Raw genomic sequence first — 23967 nt, 5'->3', positions numbered from 1 at the left:
GAAGCGGAGGATGGCGGCGTGGGAGCGATCCAGGCTTATGGGGCTGGAGGAAGCCCCAGGTATGTATAAAAGCCTTTTTCTATTTTACAAAACCATTCCTCTCTGGTTCCCTTTAAACTGTTTTTGCTGTTTATGATGTTGTTGTTCTGCTGACACCAGATATCAGTAACAGCCGGCTTTCTCCCGACAGATTGCATTAATGGTGATTATTACTATCAGGCCGAGAAACATACAAATAATAAATAATAATAACTATCAGTGAGAAAGAAATGTGTGTATTACAGGAAACACAAATGTATTACACGTATCTCGGTGCTTCTCTGGTCTGTTGTATGAGGAGATCTGTCTCCCTAATCCATGCTAACATCCAGATGGGAAGACTGAGGAGTTATCTATGGAAGGACGCCCATGTGTGTCTCCCTCCTGGAGGATACATGTCACACTCTGATCAGGGGGCGTGGCCATCTTCTTATTGGTCAGTGTGCAGAGCAGGAGGGTTCTCTAATAATAAGCCCAGCACTGTCTGCATGCCACAAGGCACCCTCCCTAACACTGACTAAAGGAGGCTAAAGTCCTGCACATTGTGGGAGAGGGTGGGGGTTGTGTCCCTCCTGTGTAAGTCAGTCTGCTGTGCAGTGTACTCCCATTACAGAACTATGATGAATAAACAAGGCTCTGTAAACCTAATGAGATGTCTGAACCACCATCTGCTTGTACCTTGCACATTCAGTTTTAACTGACAGCAGCTAATATATAACTGACAGCAACTGGTATATTTCTGTTCTGACAAAATATTGTCAGAACTGGAAGGAATGGTTGTAATAAGAAAATGGTGAGCTTCTGAGAGGAACTGATGGTGAGGTAAGTATGTAATATTCATTTGCAGCTAAGTCATGTGTTTATTTTAAATAATTTTACTCGCTTCAGGTTCCCTTTAAAGATATATTAAGCTAGTAATTACTGGCAGGACAATCAGCCAATCACAATCCTCTCCCTGTGATGTCACCAGTGGGCGGAGCTCACACCCCCTGACTCCCCCCAGATATCTTTATACAACCATCCCGTACACCTAACCCAGCATGGAGGGGCTCAGTGAAGGTGGCAGTGAAGGTGTGGAGGTGTCTGATGGGGTCACACAGGGCATAAAAGGAGATCTGCCCGGCCTCATAATCCAGATATATCCTGACTCTATCACTGGGGATCCTATCAGGTAATCGGATCTCTTTCCTGTCATGTGTCACTGAGTACAGATTACACCTCCTCCACAAACACCAGGACTTGTTATTACATCCAATCCCTGACTGCTCTCCTCTCCTGTCTATACTGGGGTAACACATCCCGACTGCCCAGCCCTCTGATTTCCCAACATCCACTTCCCAGTAATGTCGCCCTGAGGAGAAACTCCGGCTGCTCAACACCTGAGGATAACGCTGAAATCTCTCTGGTGTTTCTGGGCGGTTCTGCCATATATCTGACCGGGAGGCAGTTTTCCTGTCATCTGATATATGTAGATAATTACCAGCTGTGTTTACATCCAGTAATATGTCTGCAGGCTGTACAGAGAGCCCCCCAGTTACCCCAGACATGATCTCAGCTAGTCCTGTGTGTAATGTATGTGAGATGCCGGCCACATCCAGATCCCCTCCATCATGGAGCTGCTTATCATGTCTGCCCTCCGTGTCACACAAGTCACCTGTGTGTGATTCCTGTAAGACAGTCAGTGGATCAGTCATGTTACACAGCTCCTCAATGTGACACATCTTCCTGGACAACTCCGCCTTCTTTATCGCCAGCTGTCTGATGATGTCATCATAGCATTGTACCCGCCTCATGATGTCACTCAGGACTCTCTTCTCCAGCTCCTCCAGCCTTCTCCTGAGGTCTGTAAACAGGGCAGTGACTCTCTCTGCTTCACCAGCTGCTTTTTCTTGTGCTTTTCTCCTGCGTTCCTCCAGACTCTGGACTCTTTTCTCAGCCTTCTCTTTCTCTGCCCTCAGTTTCTGCAGATCATTTCTCAACTTCTTCTTCTTCTCCTCAGAGGCCTCATCCAGTAACATCATCATATGTCCTACATGTCCCCCGATCACAGTGCAGGACACACAGACACAGGCAGCATCCTCAGTGCAGTAATACTTCAGTATTTCCTTATGGACGGAGCATTTCCTCTTCCCCAGGTCAGCGGTGGGAGGCAGTAAAGTGTGTCCTCCTGACCTGTCATGTGTCTTCAGGTGATGATCACACAAGGAGGTCTCACACTGCAGACAGGATTTAGTAGCAGGAACAGGAATGTCACAGTAATTACAGAAGATCCCGCTCTTAGCATGAAAAGCCTCACAGATATTATGTAGCCTTGTGTTCCTCACCAGCTCAGGCCTCCTCCTGTATATCTTCTGACATTCAGGACATTTATATTCCCTTAGATGCGTCTGGTGGTCCCAGGCTTGTGTGATGCAGCCCCGGCAGAAGTTGTGGCCACACGGCAAGGTCACAGGATCTCTATAGATCTCCATACAGATGGAGCAGCGGAGCTCAGCAGTCACAGCAGCAGACGCCATTGTCACACCTGGAAATAAAGGTATTGCATGGTCACATGACAAGTAAGGTGCAGATTGTTACATAGATTTCAGTTATTAAAGTGGACCTGTACTACGAACCTCCTCTCTGTTCTAAAAGATAAGCAAAAGCATAATAATCTTTCAAAAAAAACTTCTGTGTTACCATTGATACAAATCCTGCAATAAATCTGCAATGTGTCTACTTCCTGCTTTCATGAAAACAGATATAGGGTTGACATAGTGTGTTTGCAAATTAGCTGCTCGGGTGAGCCAGGCAGCTGACTCAGCTGAGAGATCAAATTACACTTGTGATTAGTCAGAGATAAGGGTGAATTGGACCGGTTCATCTCTCTAAATACATACAGGGTGCGTTTCTCCACGTTTTTCTTCTGTCCTGTGCAAGAGTTCAGCTCCACTTTAACTTTGACATTGGGCCTGATTCACAAAGCGGTGATAACTCAGTTATCACGCCTAAAAGACTTTAGACGTGATAACCTTTGCACCGCTGAGTTAGCACCGCTTTGTGCTGATTATCGCGCGCAAAGTCCCATAGGGCTTAATGGGCGCTGCGCGCGAAGCGCCGTGTGCTGCGCGCGTGCCCGCGCAATTGCTCGCGCAAAACTTGGCACGCGGAAAATTTGCGCAAGTTTCTTCTTATCATGCCTAAACTGAGTTTAGGCGTGATAAAGGGCTTTTCACTGGCGTGAAAACACTTTGCACTGCTTTGTGAATCAGGCCCATTGTATGAAAAGCACTTAAAGACAATAGAGTATATAGCAAGAAAGTATTTTGTTAACGTGGCATAGCAATACAGGATGTAGAGGTTGCGACCGCACCAGGGCCCCTGGACTAGAGGGGCCCTCCTCTATCCATCTTATTAGCTTTGCATTGATGCTATGCAGGTAATGATTACCTCTATATGTACATTGAATATTAGTAATCCTTAACAAACTGTTCCCTTACTCTGATTACACCTCTCTGCCACTGCAGCTGTCCCCTCCCCTGCTTACACCTCTCTGACACTGCAGCTGCCCCCTCCCCTGCTTACACCTCTCTGACACTGCAGCTGTCCCCTCCCCTGCTTACACCTCTCTAACACTGCAGCTGTCCCCTCCCCTGCTTACACCACTATGACACTGCAGCTGTCCCCTCCCCTGCTTACACCTCTCTGACACTGCAGCTATCCCCTCCCCTGCTTACACCACTATGACACTGCAGCTGTCCCCTCCCCTGCTTACACCACTATGACACTGCAGCTGTCCCCTCCCCTGCTTACACCTCTCTGACACTGCAGCTGCCCCCTCATCTGCTTACACTGCAGCTGTCCCCTCCCCTGCTTACACCTCTCTGACACTGCAGCTGTCCCCTCATCTGCTTACACTGCAGCTGTCCCCTCCCCTGCTTACACCTCTCTGACACTGCAGCTGTCCCCTCCCCTGCTTACACCTCTCTGAAACTGCAGCTGTCCCCTCCCCTGCTAACACCTCTCTGACACTGCAGCTGTCCCCTCCCCTGCTTACACCTCTCTGACACTGCAGCTGTCCCCTCCCCTGCTTACACCTCTCTGACACTGCAGCTGTCCCCTCCCCTGCTTACACCTCTTTGACACTGCAGCTGTCCCCTCCCGTGCTTACATCTCTCTGACACTGCAGCTGTCCCTTCCCCTGCTTACACCTCTCTGAAACTGTGACTGCCCCTTCCCCTGCTTACACCTCTCTGGCACTGTGGCTGTCTCCTCCCCTGCTTGCACCTCTCTGACACTGCATCTGTCCCCTCCCCTGCTTACACCTCTCTGACAATGCTGCTGTTCCCTCCCCTGCTTACACCTCTCTGACACTGCAGCTGTCCCCTCCCATGCTTACACCTCTCTGACACTGCAGCTGTCCCCTCCCCTGCTTGCACCTCTCTGACACTGCAGCTGTCCCCTCCCCTGCTTGCACCTCTCTGACACTGCAGCGGTCCCCTCCCCTGCTTCCACCTCTCTGACACTGCAGCTGTCCCCTCCCCTGCTTACACCTCTCTGACACTGCAGCTGTCCCCTCCCCTGCTTACACCTCTTTGACACTGCAGCTGTCCCCTCCCCTGCTTACACCTCTCTGACACTGCAGCTGTCCCCTCCCCTGCTTACACCTCTCTGACACTGTGGCTGCCCCTTCCCCTGCTTACACCTCTCTGGCACTGTGGCTGTCTCCTCCCCTGCTTACACCTCTCTGACACTGCAGCTGTCCCCTCCCATGCTTACATCTCTCTGACACTGTAGCTGTTCCCTCCCCTGCTTGCACCTCTCTGACACTGCAGCTGTCCCCTCCCCTGCTTGCACCTCTCTGACACTGCATCTGTCCCCTCCCCTGCTTACACCTCTCTGACACTGCAGCTGTCCCCTCCCCTGCTTGCACCTCTCTGACACTGCATCTGTCCCCTCCCCTGCTTACACCTCTCTGACACTGCTGCTGTCCCGTCCCCTGCTTACACCTCTCTGGCACTGCAGCTGTCCCCTCCCCTGCTTACACCTCTCTGACACTGCATCTGTCCCCTCCCCTGCTTACACCTTACTGACAACGCGGCTGTCCCCTCCCCTGCTTACACCTCACTGACACTGCAGTTGTCCCCTCCCCTGCTCACACCTCTCTGACACTGTAGCTGTTCCCACCCCTGCTTGCACCTCTCTGACACTGCAGCTGTCCCCTCCCCTGCTTGCACCTCTCTGACACTGCAGCTGTCCCCTCCCCTGCTTGCACCTCTCTGACACTGCATCTGTCCCCTCCCCTGCTTACACCTCTCTGACACTGCAGCTGTCCCCTCCCCTGCTTGCACCTCTCTGACACTGCATCTGTCCCCTCTCCTGCTTACACCTCTCTGACACTGCTGCTGTCCCGTCCCCTGCTTACACCTCTCTGGCACTGCAGCTGTCCCCTCCCCTGCTTACACCTCTCTGACACTGCATCTGTCCCCTCCTCTGCTTACACCTTACTGACAACGCGGCTGTCCCCTCCCCTGCTTACACCTCACTGACACTGCAGTTGTCCCCTCCCCTGCTCACACCTCTCTGATACTGCAGCTTAGTGATGCTCATCCAAACTAGGATATCCGAGATACTCGGATAAATATTCACCTGTATTGCTTTGTATTGTAAATAGATTGTATTTTAGGCAGTTTAGTTTGTGTGATTAGGTCCTAGGGAGGGAGACTGTCACTGGTGCTGCTGCAGCTGCAGCAGCTAGGCCCTGTGCCAAGGCAAGGCAGCCGGCCCTGCTCTGTGCTCTAGTCTCTAGTTACCTGTGCTCTCACCTGTCCTACTCTACTGTACTACTTCGGTGTTAGATAGATTATTGTACTATTTTGTAGTTAGCAAGGCACAGCTTTACTGCTATACCTGTCCTGTATCTGCTCTCTGTAATCTACTCACACATGTTCTATTGTTTAGCTAGATTCTCCTATTGTTTAGTTAGTACTGTAGTGTACTCTAGTCTGTGTATAGGGACCGTCCGTCACTGCGTTACCTAGGGTCTTTGTGTGCGCAGTGCACGTCTGCGCTGTCCGCACCCTCTCGTTAGTGCTACACCCGTCCTATTGTTAAAATTACTTGTATTGTGTATTCACTGAATTGTACTGTACTGTAGTCTGTGTATAGGGACACCGTCAGTCAGCATCAGTTAGGATCGTTAGCGCTACACCGATCTCTGGTGTAGAGTACACCTGTCTGTCACCTCACACACCCACCACCACCAGTCCCACCCCATTAAAGTACCCCACTTGTCCCACCCGCCTTTACATACCTATTTTTTTTTTTTTCATTTGTATAATAAAAAATATATGATGTCTGGCACTGGCAGCCGCGGTTTGGGAAGGGGCAGCAAGGGCATCGGCAAGAGAGGAGGTAGTGGCAGCCGCGCCACCACCACCACCATGCGCAGTTCTGCATCTGCACCAGTGGCTATTCCGCCATTAGCCACTGGGCGTGGACGCCTTGGCCGCCCAACAGCTGGGGGTCACGCTGCAGAGACACAGCAGCAGCGTGTGGCGCAGATGTTCCTCCCACCGCCAGGTCGTAGCCGTCCTATTGAGGAGAAGGACGCAGACTCTGTGGTGGAACTGATGGTGGATGAGCAGGCCACCATTAGCTCTGGAACCGAGTCCTCCACCCCCGCCACCACTCCTGTTTGCAAGAGCAGCAGCAGCCGCCCAGCACTGCCTGGGGAGGAGGAGTGCAGTTCTCCAGCCCCAGCGGGCAACACCAGCACCCTGTCACTCAGCACCTTCTTATGGACCCCAAGCACAGAGAGGGTATGGAGTGCTGATGCGGCAGAATTGGAGGGGGAAGAAATGCTGATGGGCACTTTGGGGGCTGATGCTTTGGACAGTCAGACAGTAGTGACTGTCCCTCAGCCCATGCATGCAGAAGGGGAGTTTGTGGGGTTGTCCCAGCAGGACATGTTTGCGGAGGGGGAGGATGATGATGACAGGGTGAAGGACAGAGACTGGGTGGCAGATCCTGAGGATGTCATCAGCTCTGAGGAGGAGGATGCGTCTGTGGGCCTTGCTAGAAGGATCAGCATCGCAGGCATAGGCAGGATCAGAAGTGGGCGTGGTATGCAGGCCACACAGGGTGCTGATCCGGAGGCGGAGAGTTCTGCCAGTGCCACCAGCCGCACCAAGAAACCCCCCCCCCCAACCACCACAGGGAGACCAGCGGCAGCAGCACCTTCCAGCCGAAGGGGCAACTTCACCTCCCCAATTTGGAATTATTTCACCCTGCCATATGTGGAGTGCAAGTATGCCACCTGCAACCAGTGCCGCCAGCAGCTCAGCAGAGGGAAGGAGCCCTCTGCGTACGGCACCACCTCTCTGGTGAACCATCTGGCAGGGAAACACTTTCATGAGCATGAGGAGTTCATGAAGTTGAAAGAAGCTGGCAGTGGCAGACCCGCCACCACTGCGAAGCCGTCGGCAGCAGCCACCCGCCCTCCTCCACCTTCTCCAGCAGCACCAGCAGGAGTGCGTCAGCAACGCACTGCTCCTCCTCCCTCTGCAACTCCTGCCGCCGACACTGAGGCCTGTTCTGGCAGCCAGTCCTCAGTGGCCTCCTCTGCTCCCTCCACTCATTCCCGTGTCAGCAAAAGGCGTCGCCAGACCCTGCTCAGCGACACCTTCCAGGGGGTGGTCAGGGTTCTGCCTCCCAGCAGCCATCGCGTGCGTCAGCTGAACGACTTGCTGGCACGGGCCATGTGCTCCCAACTCCTGCCTTATTCCCTTGTGCAGGAGGGGAGCGACATGCGTGCGCTCCTGATGTGTGCAGCCCCCGATTGGCCAATCCCCAGCCGACATTTTTTCGCACGCACGGCCATCCCTGCACTTCACCGCTCTGTGATGGCCAATGTCGGGAGAGGGCTGGATCACGCGGTGGGTCAACGGGTCCACGTCACCATGGACTCGTGGAGCAGCCGGTTTGGGACAGGCCGCTATCTGTCCTTCACCGCGCATTGGGTCAGCTTGGTGGAAGGGGGTGAGGAGGGAGGAGCAGCATCGGGCACTGTCAGAGCAGCAGCAGCAACAACGCAGTGGGTGGTGCCACCATGCAGGGTCAGCGGAATTGCAGCAGGTTCCTCTGATTCGCTTCCATCCTCCGGCACACCTGACCAAACCCCCCGCCTCAGCAGCAGCGTGAAGCCCCGCCACTGCCAAGCGCTGCTGGAATTGGTCAGCCTGGGGAAGACCAAACTGACGGCGAACCATGTCCTGGCGAAACTCTGAGAGCAGGAGAGGAATTGGCTGACCCCCAGAGGCCTCAGAGTCGGAGAGGTGGTGTCCGACAATGGGGCAAACCTGGTTGCTGCAATCAGCGGTGGAGACCTGACCCACATCCCTTGCCCGGCGCACGTCCTGAACCTGGTAGTCCAAAAGTTCCTGCGGACCTACCAGGGGATGGACCGACTCCTTGAGGCGGCAAGGAAGGTTGTGCGTCATTTCCGGCACTCGCCCGCAGCTGTATCGAGCCTGGAAGAGGGTATCGGTTGAAAAGGGCGCCCGAGCTGCCCGTATGAAAAGGGCGCCGCCATAGACATCAATGTTATTTCTGGAAATATGGACTACAAGGTGTAGAAAAGGGCACCCGAATTTTGATATAGGCTACAAGCGGGCTCCCTTTTGTAGCCCATATTTTTTCGGCTACAAGGTTTTCGGCTACAGTAGGGCGCCACTTTGTAGCCCATATTTTTTCGGCTACAAGGTTTTCGGCTACAGTAGGGCCCCCCTTTGTAGCCCATATTATTGCATTTTTTGTAGCCTATGTTTTTATATGGGCTACAAGTGCTGGAAGCCGATTTATTTCATTCCCCCACTATCCATGGCGGCCTGGAGGGGGAATAGTAATTAACACATCCCGGAGTTTTTTTGTAGCCGAAGTTTTTATATGAGCTACACCAGGCGCCTTTTTTGTAGCCGAAGTTGGTATATATGGGCTCCACCAGGTGCCCTTTTTTTACCGGCGCCCTTTTCATATAGACCCTGGAAGAGGTGCAGAAGGAGCTGCACCTGCCACAGCACCGGCTTGTGATCGATGTTCCAACTCGCTGGAACTCCACCCTGGCGATGTTGGAGCGTCTGGTTGAACAGAGGCAGGCTGTCAGCCAGTACGTTGCACGAGCAACAGTTGCCGCCATCACTGCAACTGGGCGTGCCACCACCAACCTCCCGTCCATCATCTCCACGGAGGACTGGGGGCACATGCAGCAGGTGTGCTCAGTGCTGGCACCCTTCCTGCAGGCCACCAACATGGTAAGCAGGGACCATGCAATGGTGTGCTCGTGGGTCCCCATGTTGTGTGTGCTGGACAGGGCCCTGTATGCACTTCTGGAAGAGGGAGCGGCAGCCTTGGACCAGCAGGAGCTGCAGGCAGCTTCACAGGCCACCTCTGAGGAGGAGGGCTTGGAATTGGTGGAGGTCCCTGACTTTGCTGCTGATGAGGGGGAGCAGCAGAGCGCAGCTGGAGTGGGGCGGGGGTGGAGAGAGGATGAGGTGGAGGAGGCAGAGGATGAGGAGGACAGCACTGTCGGCTCTGGGGCTGCCGATGATGTGCCAGCAGACGTGGCCAGACTCTTCCCAATGGCAGCGCACATGCTGAGGTGCCTGCGCAGGGACCCAAGGGTCATCCAGATGAAGCAGAGGGAGGACATCTGGATCTGCATGATGCTGGACCCACGTCTGAAGGGGAAGCTCAGCCAGTTCCTGCCTGCAGGAGGAGACCGTGCGCAACAAATGAGGGATTTGCAGCTGTCCCTTGTTGAGCGCTTGGAGGAAGCCTTCCCTCAGCCATCCACCCCCACTGTCCAGCCAGCACAGAGGCAGCAGCAGCACCACAGACCTGCTGTCTCTGACCAACGAGCTCTACATGAGTGTAGAGCTGCCAGGAACTAGAGAGGAGGTGCCTGCAGCAGCATCCTTCTCCAGTCACAGACAGCACTTGACCCGCATGGTGGCTGACTACATGGGGTCCTTCAGCGGGCTTGACAGCGTTGCCCCTGTTGATCCCATGGAGTATTGGGTCAAGCACCTGCCGATCTGGAGCGAGCTTGCACAGTACGCCCTGGAAGTGCTCTCCTGCCCCCCTTCCAGCGTACTGTCAGAGCGTTGCTTCAGTGCAGCCGGTGGAGTCGTCACTGAGAAGTGATCTCGTCTGTCTCACAAGTCTGTGAACAGACTGACGTTTCTCAAAATGAACCAGGCTTGGGTGGAAGGCGAATTCCTGGCCCCTGTTGTCTGCGAGAGGGGGACATGAAGTGGCACACACACATTACACCTGCTGCTGCTGCTGTATTTCCTCCTGCTGTCTGTGTCTCCACTGCCAGGGAACACATTAAAAGGTGCTGCTGCCAATGCGCCACCAGCTATTTCCGCTCAAAAATAGCTGCATTTCTGGAAAAAAAAAATGTAATAATTTTGTCATTATTTTTGAGGCGTCTGGGTTGAAAACTGTGCTGTCCCAATTGTGTATTGGACACAATGTGGGCTTCACGACCGCTGTCTGGAACCTCATGGTGTATATTTACGGACCTGGTACCACCGCTAGGAACCAGGGCCTATTATGTCTCGCTGTGTGCCTTCCTGCCTGCTGCCAGTCTGCCACTGTGCCACACACTCATCCTCCTCACGCTGCCTGCTGTTGTATTTCCTCCTGCTGTCTGTGTCTCCACTGCCAGGGAACACATTACAAGGTGCTGCTGCCCATGCGCCACCAGCTATGTCTCGCTGCCCGCCTGCCTGCTGCCAATGCCAGTCTGACACACACTCATCCTCCTCACGCTGCCTGCTGTTGTATTTACTCCTGCTGTCTGTGTCTCCACTGCCAGGGAACACATTACAAGGTGCTGCTGCCCATGCGCCACCAGCTATTTACACTCAAAAATAGCTGCATTATTTTGAAAAAAAAAATTAAATTATTTTAGAGGTGTCCGGATTGAAAACTGTGCTGTCCCAATTGTGTATTGGACACAATGTGGGCTTCACGACCGCTGTCTGGAACCTCATGGTGTTCATTTATGGCCCCGGTACCACCGCTAGGAACCAGGGCCTATTATGTCTGGCTGCCTGCCCTCCTGCTGCCTGCTGCCAGTGTGCCACACACTCATCCTCCTCACGCTGCCTGCTGTTGTATTTCCTCCTGCTGTCTGTGTCTCCACTGCCAGGGAACACATTACAAGGTGCTGCTGCCCATGCGCCACCAGCTATGTCTCGCTGCCCGCCTGCCTGCTGCCACTGCCAGTCTGCCACACACTCATCCTCCTCACGCTGCCTGCTGTTGTATTTACTCCTGGTGTCTGTGTCTCCACTGCCAGGGAACACATTACAAGGTGCTGCTGCCCATGCGCCACCAGCTATTTACGCTCAAAAATAGCTGCATTATTTTGAAAAAAAATAAATAAAATTATTTTAGAGGTGTCCGGGTTGAAAACTGTGCTGTCCCAATTGTGTATTGGACACAATGTGGGCTTCAGGACCGCTGTCTGGAACTTCATGGTGTTTATTTACGGCCCTGGTACCACCGCTAGGACCCAGGGCCTATTATGTCAGTCACATCACACTGCCTGACACACACTCCTCCTCCTCCTGTAGCTGCATTGAGCTTCTGCTGTCTGTGTGCTGATAATTGAAGAAGATACAAGAAGTAGAAGATGACGAAGATTCGAGCAGTTGAAGATCTAAAAGAAGAAGAAAAAGAAGAAGATCTAGAAGAAGAAGAAGATATAGAAGCAGAAGATGAAGATGACGTAAATGAAGACTTCCAACTTACAACCATTTTGGACACACCTTCTTATGCAAACACTTTTCATGAAGTTAATTTACTATTTTTGATACCTTTTTTATAACTACTACATCACCACATAATCACTTGATGTTTTTCTTCAAAAAAAAGGTGGTTTCATGCATCATTGACCTCCAATACAAGTTTTAAAAGCAATTTAAGGCCAGCTCGAATATTTTACTAGTGTTTAATAGTGATGTCGGATATCCGAGGTCGAATTGGATATTCGATTAACTCGAATATCGAACTTCGAGTGAATTCGGATAGTTTACTATCCGAATTCGACCAAACTCGAATAGGATAATGAGGTATCCAATCAACACTGTGCAGCTGTCCCCTCCCCTGCTTACACCTCTCTGACACTGCAGCTGTCCCCTCCCCTGCTTACACCTCTCTGACACTGTTGCTGTCCCCTCCCCTGCTTACACCTCACTGACACTGCATCTGTCCCCTCCCCTGCTTACACCTCTCTGACACTGCAGCTGTCCTATCCCCTGCTTACACCTCTCTGACACTGCTGCTGTCCGGTCCCCTGCTTACACCTCTCTGACACTGCCGCTGTCCCCTCCCCTGCTTACACCTCACTGACACTGCAGCTGTCCCCTCCCCTGCTTAAACCTCTCTGACACTGTAGCTGTCCCCTCCCCTGCTTACACCTCTCTGACACTGCTGCTGTCCGGTCCCCTGCTTACACCTCTCTGACACTGCAGCTGTCCCCTCCCCTGCTTACACCTCACTGACACTGCAGCTGTCCCCTCCCCTGCTTAAACCTCTCTGACACTGTAGCTGTCCCCTCCCCTGCTTACACCTCTCTGACACTGCTGCTGTCCCCTCCCCTGCTTACACCTCTCTGACACTGCTGCTGTCCGGTCCCCTGCTTACACCTCTCTGACACTGCAGCTGTCCCCTCCCCTGCTTACACCTCACTGACACTGCGGCTGTCCCCTCCCCTGCTTACACCTCTCTGACACTGTAGCTGTCCTTGGTAGGTTTTGAGGCTCCATAGTGCTTGGGGCCCCATGTAAAACTTGCACTGTGGCCCCAAGCTCCTTATCGCCATTGGGTTTTTAGCAGCAAATTGGTGATGATAATATTAACTTCAGTGTCATCATTACATTCAAATTGCAAAATAGACTTAGATAGGATCATCAACCTAACAAATAGCCTGTGAAGTGTAACTCCACATTCATTAGGGGAAAAAAAAAACAATAACAAATAATTTCTATATAGTTACATGAAGTGGGTACTTACCCATTAGTCCCGTTTTTTGAACAAAACGATCGAATCGAATGACAGTTGAGAAGAATCTTATTTTTTATTTTTTTTTTTGATCAAAAAAACCCAAACGATTATCCCTTTTTGTTTTTTTCAAAAAATCCGATCAGACATGTTGGAAAATTTGTTATATTCGATCTAACCGAATAATCAAGCTAAATTATCTAATTGAAAAAAAAGTATGAAAAATTGTACCATGTATGGGCACCTTAAGATGGATTGAAATCGGCCAAAGTAGCCCTTTCTTTCAATCATAAATAAAAAAATAAAAAAAACCCAAAACAATTAATTTAAACATCATACATATTGCAAACAGTTTCCTTTTTTAAACAGGGGAGGAGCTGCAGAGGTCACTGAAAACAAATAAGCGACACAGCCCAGAATACGCCCTCCAGCCATGGACACCGTCTCGGGTACGGCTGAGCGCTGGGAAAACTTAGTCCTACCTAGTGTTGGGCGAACACCTGGATGTTCGGGCCGAACAGGCCGAACATGGGCCAGATGTTCGGCATGTTCGGCCCGAACCCCGAACTCAATGGAAGTCAATGGGGACCCGAACATGCCGCAATACGGCCCCCCTATGGGGTCGCAGGCATAAGGGGGGAGCATGCCCCGATCGCGGGGGGGGGGGGGGGGGGGGGTCGGAAATTCCCCCCACCCCCTCCGCTAGCGCTCCCCCCTCTGCCCGCTTCCCCATAACAAAAGTTTGTTGAAAGTTAATACTAGTACCGGTGGCTGGCTGCTGGCCTGGCAGTGGAGTGAGTGAGGAGGAGGAGTCCGCCTAGGAGAGTGACGCGTTGAGGCCGGGCAGCGGGCGGTTCAGCGGTAGTACCCTTGTGGTGCTTCCGCCCTTTCTCTGACCTCACGTCCTCTACGTGATGACGCATACGAGGGTACGCGTGACGCGTACCCTCGTATGCAGAGGACGTGAGGTCAGAGAAAGGGCGGAAGTACCACAAGGGTACTACCGCTGAACCGCCCGCTGCCCGGCCTCAACGCGTCACTCTCCTAGGCGGACTCCTCCTCCTCACTCACTCCACTGCCAGGCCAGCAGCCAGCCACCGGTACTAGTATTAACTTTCAACAAACTTTTGTTATGAGGAAGCGGGCAGAGGGGGGAGCGCTAGCGGAGGGGGTGGGGGGAATTTCCAACCCCCCCCCCCCCCGCGATCGGGGCATGCTCCCCCCTTATGCCTGCGACCCCATAGGGGGGCCGTATTGCGGCATGTTCGGACGAACAGGGCCCTGTTCGGCCGAACAGGGGCCCTGTTCGGCCCTGTTCGGCGGGCATTGAATAGTTCGGGCGAACACGAACTAAAAATGCCGAACACCATCAGGTGTTCGGCCGAACTCGAACATCACCCGAACAGGGTGATGTTCTGCAGAACCCGAACAGTGGCGAACACTGTTCGCCCAACACTAGTCCTACCTGAGGTTGACTACACCAGTTAACCGGCAAGTCCCCACCACTGGAACTGACTATGATTCTGACATCTGAAGACCCGCCTCCGGCAGCTGCTATGACAACATAAAAACAACAACAAGCACTAGAAATGAAGGGACTTAATCAAAGATCCTTCAACACCACCTCTCTGCCGCTATTTGTAACCTACAGCATGAGGAGGAAGGGAGCATTCCCTGTTCGCAGTAAGTGCAAAGCTCCTCCCTATTCTTTTCCCTGACCTAACCCCTGAGCTCCTCCCTTTCCTGCCTGTCCTTCTTCTCCCATAGGAAGCCTGCCCAGTCTACCGGCTCACTCTAATCTCCCATGTCGTGCTCCCACTGGACCTCTCACCTGGGGGGGGGGGGGGGGGGACTCAAAACCCCTGCATGATGGCCTTCCCCTAGTCCTGGACCCTGGTCCAGGTCTGATTTTTCTTTCTTTTTACTTAACAAGCTGTATTATTCAGACGTATCTGCCTCAGTCACATGACTGCTCTGGAGCTCAGCATGCGGTCACTGCAATAGATGCCTAGCACAGCTGTCAGCTGCTAATGATATGGGAGCAGGGCCGGACTTACCATAAGGCACTGTAGGCACGTGCCTACAGGCGCCTGATTGGGCAAGGGCGGAGTTTAAATTGTCCCCTTCATAATTAAAAACCTCAGAGAGCGATCCCCCATGACAGCGTCGCACGCTCTGCCCACTTGCGTCATGATCCGGCGGTCAACTACAGTGACAGATAGGGCAGGCTGAGGGCGGCTAATCACACATGCACAGTGTATTCCGCTCTTCCCGCCCACCGCCGTTATCATGCCTGCACGCAGCGCTGCAACTTAAAGAGAAACTCCGACCAAGAATTGAACTTTAGCACAATCAGTAGCTGATACCCCCTTTTACATGAGAAATCTATTCCTTTTCACAAACAGACCATCAGGGGGCGCTGTATGGCTGATATTGGGCTCTATTCTCAATGATTTTACGCATGCGGAAATGCACTTGCGGTAAATTCCCGACTGAAATGAGACCATCTTGACATTCACAAAAATGTACGCATGAACATGTACCGCATATGTAAAACTGTACGCATTAATTACCCTCGTGCGTAAAAAAAATGCGGTAAAAGTCTGCAAAAGTCGGTAATTCCCGCAGAAAATCAAAATTCACAAAAAAAAGGGGCGCCTTAGTTGTGACTTAACTACCGATTTTTTTTTTTTATCACCTATTAGTACTTGGTGATATATTTCGCTTCCCATTAACTTAACCCTCCTGGCGGTATGAAAAATTCCGCCAGGAGGCAGCGCAGCAGTTTTTTTTTTCTAAATCATGTAACGAGCCCAGGGCTCGCTACATGATAGCCGCTGCTCAGCGGCATCCCCCCGCCCGCTTCGATCGCCTTCGGCGATCTCCGATCAGGAAATCCCGTTCAAAGAACGGGATTTCCTGGAGGGCTTCCCCCGTCGCCATGGCGACGGGGCGGGATGATGTCACCTGCGTCAGCGACGTCATTGGGAGTCCCGATCCACCCCATGGCGCTGCCTGGCACTGATTGGCCAGGCAGCGCACGGGGTCTGGGGGGGCGCGCGCCGCGACGGATAGCGGCGATCGGGCGCGGGGCGGCGGCGATCGGTGTGCTGGCGCAGCTAGCAAATTGCTAGCTCCGTCCAGCAAAAAAAAAAATTAAGAAAATCGGCCGAGCAGGGCCTGAGAAAACCTCCTGCGCGGCTTACCCCGAACTACGTTCGGAGTTACCGCCAGGAAGGTTAAATGGAGTCTGGAGCCTTGAGTGCCATGTTTGCTGGACTTTTTTTTTTTTCTGGACAAGTTTTTGTTATGCCACTTTTTTCCGCATGGTTTTCGCATGTTTACTATGTTATAAGTACATACTCTTGGCAGTTTCCTGTCTCTGAACCTTGTTGCATTGTGGGAAATATCTGTTTACAGCTGTTTCCAACTGCCAGAACAGCATGCAGCAGCTACATCACCTGCCAACAGTAAAAATGTTCACTGGAGTTCCTCTTTAAAGAGAGTCTGAAGCAAGAATAAATCTCGCTTCAGACCTCATAGATAGCAGGGGCACGTGTGCCCCTGCTAAACCGCTGCTATCCCGCGGCTTAACGGGGGTCCCTTGACCCCCAAATCCCTCTCCGTGCAGCGGGGGATCGCTTCCTGGTTGGGGCAGGGCTAACCGCCGCAGCCCTGCCCCACGCGCGTCTGTCAGCGCGTATCCTTCACTGAGAGGGACAGGGGAGAGGCGGCGATGCGCGGCTGATAGACGCAACTGGAGGCAGGGCTGCAGCCGTTAGCCCTGCCTCCAGGAGCGACCAAGTCTGCGACCAAGTGTCGCAGTGGGGGGTTTGGGGGTGAAGGGACCCCCGTTTAGCGGCGCGTATGCGGCGGTTTAGCAGGGGCACGCGTGCCCCTGCTAACTATGAGCTCTGAAGCGAGATTTATTCTCGCTTCAGAGTCTCTTTAAAGAGAACCTGAACTGAAAATAAAGTCAAAATAACCATACACAGGTCATACTTACTTCCCATGTAGTCTACTCCTTAATCTCTTTCTCCTCTCCTGCGTCCCTATTGTCCACTGTGATCAAGGGAATTCTCCACCCTCCATTTTGAAAATGGCCATTACCCCATAATAGCTTCCTGGTCAGCACACTGTTAAACTGTAATATCGACCACAGTAACTGGTATATTTCAGTTCTGACAAAATTATTGTCAGAACTGGAAGGGATCGCTGAAAAAAGAAAATGGTGAGCTTCTGAGAGGAACTGATGGTGATGTAAGTATGTAATATTCATTTGCAGCTACGGTATGTGTTTATTTTAAATAATTTTACTCACTTCAGGTTCCCTTTAAAGTGAACATCCGGACTAAAAATCTACTCAGCAGAACTGAAAAGGCTTGGGGCTTGATTCACAAAGCGGTGCTAACTGTTAGCACGCCTATGAAAACCCCCTTAGCACGTCTAAACAAGCTTTTCGTGCGTAAAACTTTATGCGCGTAAAACTTTACGCGCTTAAAATTTTACGCGCGCATTGCACAGAGCACAGGGCACTCGGCGCGAAGTGCCCATTAAAGCCTATGGGACTTGGCACGCGCATAGGACTTTGCACGCGTAAAACTTTGCGCACAACATTTTGTGCGCGATCTGATTGAGAAATCTGGTGCTAACCTACTTAGCACCCTGGTTAGCACGTCTAAAGACTTTAGACGTGCTAAGTAGGTTAGCACCGCTTTGTGAATCAAGCCCTTGGTGTTTTTTTAACAGTTTCACAGCATCAGAACTTTATTTTTCTTACCCAAGCATAATTTTTAGCTGCATTTTTAGCTAAGCACCACCCATCAAAGAAAAAGGCCCGGGCTTTTTCTCCCTGATGCTGTGTAAACCATGATGGGATTTCCTATGTTGTTATTCACGTTGCCTAGCAACTGGGAGGGGTGATCAGCACACAGGACAGTTGGAGCTGTGTCTCATGCTCCCTGTCACTTCCTTTCAATCAAAAAGATGGCTGCCCTCCTGACATCAAACATTTGCCTGTTCTTTTAAAACAGGGTGGGTAAGAGATTATATTACCTATCTATTTTAATTAACATAACTAATGTAACTTAATGACAGTATATTTGTTTAGGCTGAAGTTCCTCTTTAACCTCCTTGGCGGTATGAAAAATACCGCCAGGAGGGAGCGCAGCAGTTTTTTAAAAAAAAAAAATTTTTTAAATCATGTAGCGAGCCGAGGGCTCGCTACATGATAGCCGCTGCTGAGCGGCATCCCCCCGCCCGCTTCGATCGCCTTCGGCGATCTCCGATCAGGAAATCCCGTTCATAGAACGGGATTTCCTGGAGGGCTTCCCCCGTCGCCATGGCGACGGGGCGGGATGACGTCACCGACGTCACTGACGTCGGGACGTCATTGGGAGTCCCGGGCCACCCCTCGGCGCTGCCTGGCACTGATTGGCCAGGCAGCGCTGGGGTCTGGGGGGGGGGGGGGGCGCGCCGCAGCAGATAGCGGCGATCGGGCAGGGGCCGGCGGCGATCAGAGTGCTGGCGCAGCTAGCAAAGTGCTAGCTGCGTCCAGCCAAAAAAAAATTATGAAAATCGGCCCAGCAGGGCCTGAGCGGCACCCTCCGGCGGCTTACCCCGTGTCACACACGGGGTTACCGCCAGGGAGGTTAAGTAGAGTGACCAGATTTTTGTGGGTCCAACCTGGGACGGGGAGGGGGAGCGCGTGCAGCGCGCCGCGGCGAAAAGTGGGGAGGACTGAGGAGCGCGCAGCGACGAAGACTGGGGGGGGGGGCTGCGCCGCTGCAAAAATGGGCGTGGCCATGAAATTGTATGGGCGGAGCTAACGTAATGATGTAACAGCGAGGCATAAGAAAGCAGTGTTTATGCCATGATGTGGACAAACAAGACTTTGCATCATGGGTGTGCAGAAACTGTGTGATGCTAATAGTATACCGTAACCACAAAGCAGCAAACATAGCCATCTATGACCATTAACCTCCTTGGCGGTAACCCCGAACGTGGTTCGGGGTAAGCCGCGCAGGAGATTTTCTCTTAATTTTTTTTTTGCTGGACGCAGCTAGCACTTTGCTAGCTGCGTCAGCACACCGATTGCCGCCGCCCCGCGCTCGATTGCCGGTATCCGTCGCGCCGCGCGGCCCCCCCCCCCCAGACCCCGTGCGCTGCCTGGCCAATCAGTGCCAGGCAGCGCTGAGGGGTGGCCCGGGACTCCCAATGACGTCCCGACATCGGTGACGTCATCCCGCCCCGTCGCCATGGCGACGGGGGAAGCCCTCCAGGAAATCCCGTTCTTTGAATGGGATTTCCTGATCGAAGCGGGCGGGGGGATGCCGCTGAGCAGCGGCTATCATGTAGCGAGCCCTGGGCTCGCTACATGATTTAGAAAAAAAAAAACTGCTGCGCTGCCTCCTGGCGGAATTTTTCATACCGCCAGGGGGGTTAAATAATAAATGCAGCAATAGTTACCCCGGACACCAGAAAATAAACGCAATGGGCAACATGTCAGCACAAAATAAACGCAATGTGGGCAACATGTCAGTATAAAATAAACGCAATGCGGGCAACATGTCAGCACAAAATAAACGCAATGCGGGCAACATGTCAGTACAAAATAAACGCAATGCGGGCAAACATGTCAGTACAAAATAAACGCAATGCGGGCAACATGTCAGTACAAAATAAACGCAATGCGGGCAAACATTTCACCAGAAAATAAACGCAATGCGTGTAAACATTTCACCAGAAAATTAACGCAATGCGGGCAAACATTTCACCAGAAAATAAACGCAATGCGGGCAACATGTCAGTACAAAATAAACGCAATGCAGGCAAACATTTCACCAGAAAATAAACGCAATGCAGGCAAACATGTCAGTACAAAATAAACGCAATGCGGGCAAACATGTCAGTACAAAATAAACGCAATGCGGGCAAACATGTCAGTACAAAATAAGCGCAATGCGGGCAAACATGTCAGTACAAAATAAACGCAATGCGGGCAATCGTTTCACCAGAAAATTAACGCAATGCGGGCAAACATTTCACCAGAAAATTACTGCAATGCGGGCAAACATTTAACCAGAAAAGAAACGCAATGCGGGCAAACAATTCACCAGAAAAGAAACGCAATGCGGGCAAACATTTCACCAGAAAAGAAACGCAATGCGGGCAAACATTTCACCAGAAAAGAAACGCAATGCGGGCAAACATTTCACCAGAAAAGAAACGCAATGCGGGCAAACATTTCACCTGGAAAAAAAAACGCAATGCGGGCAAACATTTCACCTGGAAAAAAAACGCAATGCAGGCAAACATTTCACCTGGAAAAAAAAACGCAATGCGGGCAAACATTTCACCTGGAAAAGAAAGCATTTACTCACCTGGCAGTAGTCTCCGGCCTCTGGCGTGCTGCTCCCAGGACCACCTTCCTCCTCCTGCAGAGTTCCGCGCTGACAGGGCTACGGCAAGATGGTGCCCGAAGCCCTGTACTGGAGACACAAATAGTCTCCAGTACAGGGCTTCGGCAGCCATCTTGCCGTAGCCCTGCTCTGCTCTGCCGGTGTCGGAACAGACACCGGAAGAGGAGGCTGGAGCGGGGCTGCAGGCAATGAACTGGGTCGGCGTCTATAGACGCCACTGCCAGTTCATGAGGATAGAGTGGCCAGAGTCCCGAGGCCGGGACGTCCCGCTGCTGAAAGCGGGATGTTTCCCGGGACCTCATGCTGCCTGGGACAGCGGACCCCGAATCCGGGACGCGTTCCGGGCAATCCGGGACGTATGGTCACTCTACTTTAAGGCCCAGTGCACACTGAGCGGATTTAGGAGCGATCCGCCGACCGCATCCGCCAGTGAAACCGCTTGGCTACTGTATTTCAATGGGATGGTGCACACCAGCGGTTTGAGGATTTTAGCAAACCGCAAACGTCCCTCCTGCTGCACGTTTGCGGTTTGCAGAAGCGTTTCTGCCTCAATGTAAAGTATAGGAAAAACGCAAACTGCTCTGGAAAACGCTAGATCAGAATGTTTTTTCAGGTGGTTTTGTTACAGTAGCTGTTCCGCGATTAGCGCCAATCGCAAACGCGTAGCCTGCAGCATTTTTTGGCGATTCGTGAGCAATCGCGGTACAGTGCTATAAAGCGCTGATCGCGGAAGTGTGAACAGTGGTTTTACCACACTAATCGCGCTAAAATCACTGCGCAAAACGGTAGCGCTAAGCGCTGCTGTTTTGCGATTTAAGCGAGAACGGGCCCTAACAGTATGTGTAATCTGCTACACAAAAACGCTCCCAAAACGCTAGGCATGTTTATAAAATCTCTCTCCACATGCCTAGAATCACTCTGAAATCAGCTCCAAAAACCGCTAGCGTTTTGAGGATCTGCTAGAGGTTTTGGTGTGCACTGGGCCTAAGTGAGCAGCAGCTGCGTGCATCGGGGGGAGCCGCAGGCGCGATTCTTCAAGCTTCAGTCTCTGCTGGCTGGGATTGGTAGAAACCACGTGGGTGGCCAGGGCTGAGCGGGCATCACTTGCCTGTGAAACTAGTCTGCCTGCGCCCAGAGCCCTGAATGAGGAGGTGAGAGACCAGTCCAGCGGAGGTAGGCAAAAAGCTCCGCTCTGCTCCCCTCTCCTGTCCTGTTCACAATGCAGCCAGCCAGCATGTTTATTGAAGTGACAGGTGGGGAGGCGGGCAGACGAAACAGCCATAAGGGAAAGCTTTGTCCTGTATAGGCTACAGCTCCGCCCCCTGTGTGTGTATGCTATTGGGGGCTTGAGGGGTACGCTGTATCTGATCTTTCCCCTATGATCTGTGACAAAAGGGAGAAGGGCTCAGGCCAGGTGCACACACATCTGCAGTGCAGAGTTTGCTGACAGCGCGATGGGTTCCCTGCTGCTTCGGTTCCAGCCTGTTATGGCCCATACTCACGAGGGACAATTGTCGCCGCAACATGCGGCGCGCGCGCGTTGCGGCGACAGGTCGCCCGTGAGTATGGGCCGTTGCACGCGCGCGCACCCCGAACTGTCGCCCGTCGCTCATGTCGCCAGGCGATTGAAAGTTTCAATTGCATGGCGACAGTCGCCGCTGCACCTCCGCCGCAACTGTCGCTAGTCCGCGTGAGTACGCGGACTAGCGACAGCAACCTCCATTGAGGTATGCAGAGCTTCCGGCGAGGGGAGGAGGAACGTCGGCGACAGCTTCCGTCGAGCCGCTGGTCCCTCTTCCGCGTGTGTACGCGGAGGGAACTGGCGAGGAGCTGTTGTCGCCGGCCTGTCACCCGCACGCTCACGTGTGCTGGCGACAGGCCACTTTTGCTGCCCGTGAGTATGGGCCATTAGAGACAGTGTCACCTGGCTGCGAGAAACTTCAGTTCAAGATGCTGTGAATGGTACTTTCCCTTCGTGTAAAGTTAGCTAGCTCATTGAATGGAGGAGGGGGAGTGATGGTTTTGTTTTATGTGTGTGCATGAGAAATGGGATGGGGGGGTAGTATGTTTTCTGTGTGTGTATGATCTGTGTATGTGTGATCTCTGTGTGTGTGTAATCTTGGTGTGTGAGTGTAATCTGTGAGTGTGTGAGATCTCTGTGTGTGATCGAATGTGTGTGATTGTGTGTGTGATCTTGGTGTGTGTGTGTGTGTGTGTGCGTGTGTGTGTGTGTGTGCGTGTGTGTGTGTGTGTGTGTGTGTGTGTGAGATCTCTGTGTGTGATCGAGTGTGTGTGATTGTGTGTGTGATCTTGGTGTGTGAGTGTAATCTGTGTGAGTGTGTGTGTGATCTGTGTGTAGAGTGACCAGACGTCCCGGATTGCCCGGGACACGTCCCGGATTCGGGGTCCGCTGTCCCAGGCTGCATGAGGTCCCGGGAAACGTCCCGCTCGGGACTCTGGCCACTCTATCCTTATGAACTGGCAGCGGCGTCTATAGACGCCGTGCCAGTTCATTGCCCGCAGCCCCGCTCCAGCCTCCTTGGTCTTCCGGTGTCTGTTCCGACACCGGCAGGCGAGGAGGGCTACGGCAAGATGGCTACCGAAGCCCTGTACTGGAGACTATTTGTGTCTCCAGTACAGGGCTTCGGGCGCCATCTTGCCGTAGACTGTCAGCGCGGGAGATGAGCAGGAGGAGGAAGGTGGTCCCGGAAGCAGCGCGCCAGAGGCCAGAGACTTCTGCCAGGTGAGTAAATGCTTTCTTTTTCAGGTGAAATGTTTGCCCACATTGCGTTTCTTTTCTGGTGAAATGTTTGCCCGCATTGCTTTTCTTTTCTGGTGAAATGTTTGCCCGCATTGTGTTTCTTTTCTGGTGAAATGTTTGCCCGCATTTCGTTTCTTTTCTGGTGAAATGTTTGCCCACATTGCGTTTCTTTTCTGGTGAAATGTTTGCCCGCATTGCGTTTACTTTCTAGTGAAATGTTTGCCCGCATTGCGTTTCTTTTCTGGGGAAATGTTTGCCCGCATTGCGTTTCTTTTCTGGTGAAATGTTTGCCCGCATTGCGTTTCTTTTCTGGTGAAATGTTTGCCCGCATTGCGTTTACTTTCTAGTGAAAGGATTGCCCGCATTGCGTTTCTTTTCTGGGGAAATGTTTGCCCGCATTGCGTTTCTTTTCTGGTGAAATGTTTGCCCGCATTGCGTTTATCTTCTGGTGAAATGTTTGCCCGCATTGCGTTTATTTTCTGGTGAAATGTTTGCCCGCATTGCAGTAATTTTCTGGTGAAATGTTTGCCCGCATTGCAGTAATTTTCTGGTGAAATGTTTGCCCGCATTGCATTAATTTTCTGGTGAAATGTTTGCCCGCATTGCGTTTATTTTGTACTGACATGTTGCCCGCATTGCGTTTATTTTGTACTGACATGTTTGCCCGCATTGCGTTTTTATTTTGTACTGACA

The 23967-nt window shown here is 52.2% G+C and overlaps 1 protein-coding gene across 5 annotated transcripts in view; it reads right to left on the bottom strand.

Annotated features, from left to right (window-relative positions):
* Positions 1-259: 259 nt before the first annotated feature.
* Positions 260-23967, bottom strand: part of LOC137531912 (E3 ubiquitin-protein ligase TRIM39-like) — a 45511-nt gene continuing 21803 nt past the window's right edge. For 3 of the 5 annotated variants that reach the window (XM_068251932.1, XM_068251928.1, XM_068251929.1), the window contains one exon: positions 260-2563. In XM_068251932.1, the coding sequence (XP_068108033.1) occupies positions 1020-2555 (1536 nt within the window). In that variant the 5' untranslated portion in view covers positions 2556-2563 and the 3' untranslated portion in view covers positions 260-1019. Of the gene's footprint in view, positions 2564-14741; positions 14783-17872; positions 17954-23967 lie in introns of those variants that run through there. The other 2 variants (XM_068251931.1, XM_068251927.1) reach the window with 2 other exon arrangements.

This window comes from Hyperolius riggenbachi, chromosome 9, assembly GCF_040937935.1.
Source record: "Hyperolius riggenbachi isolate aHypRig1 chromosome 9, aHypRig1.pri, whole genome shotgun sequence".
Classification (NCBI taxonomy): domain Eukaryota; kingdom Metazoa; phylum Chordata; class Amphibia; order Anura; family Hyperoliidae; genus Hyperolius; species Hyperolius riggenbachi.
Note: the sequence above shows the minus strand (reverse complement) of the source record. Positions and strands in the feature narration are given on the sequence as shown.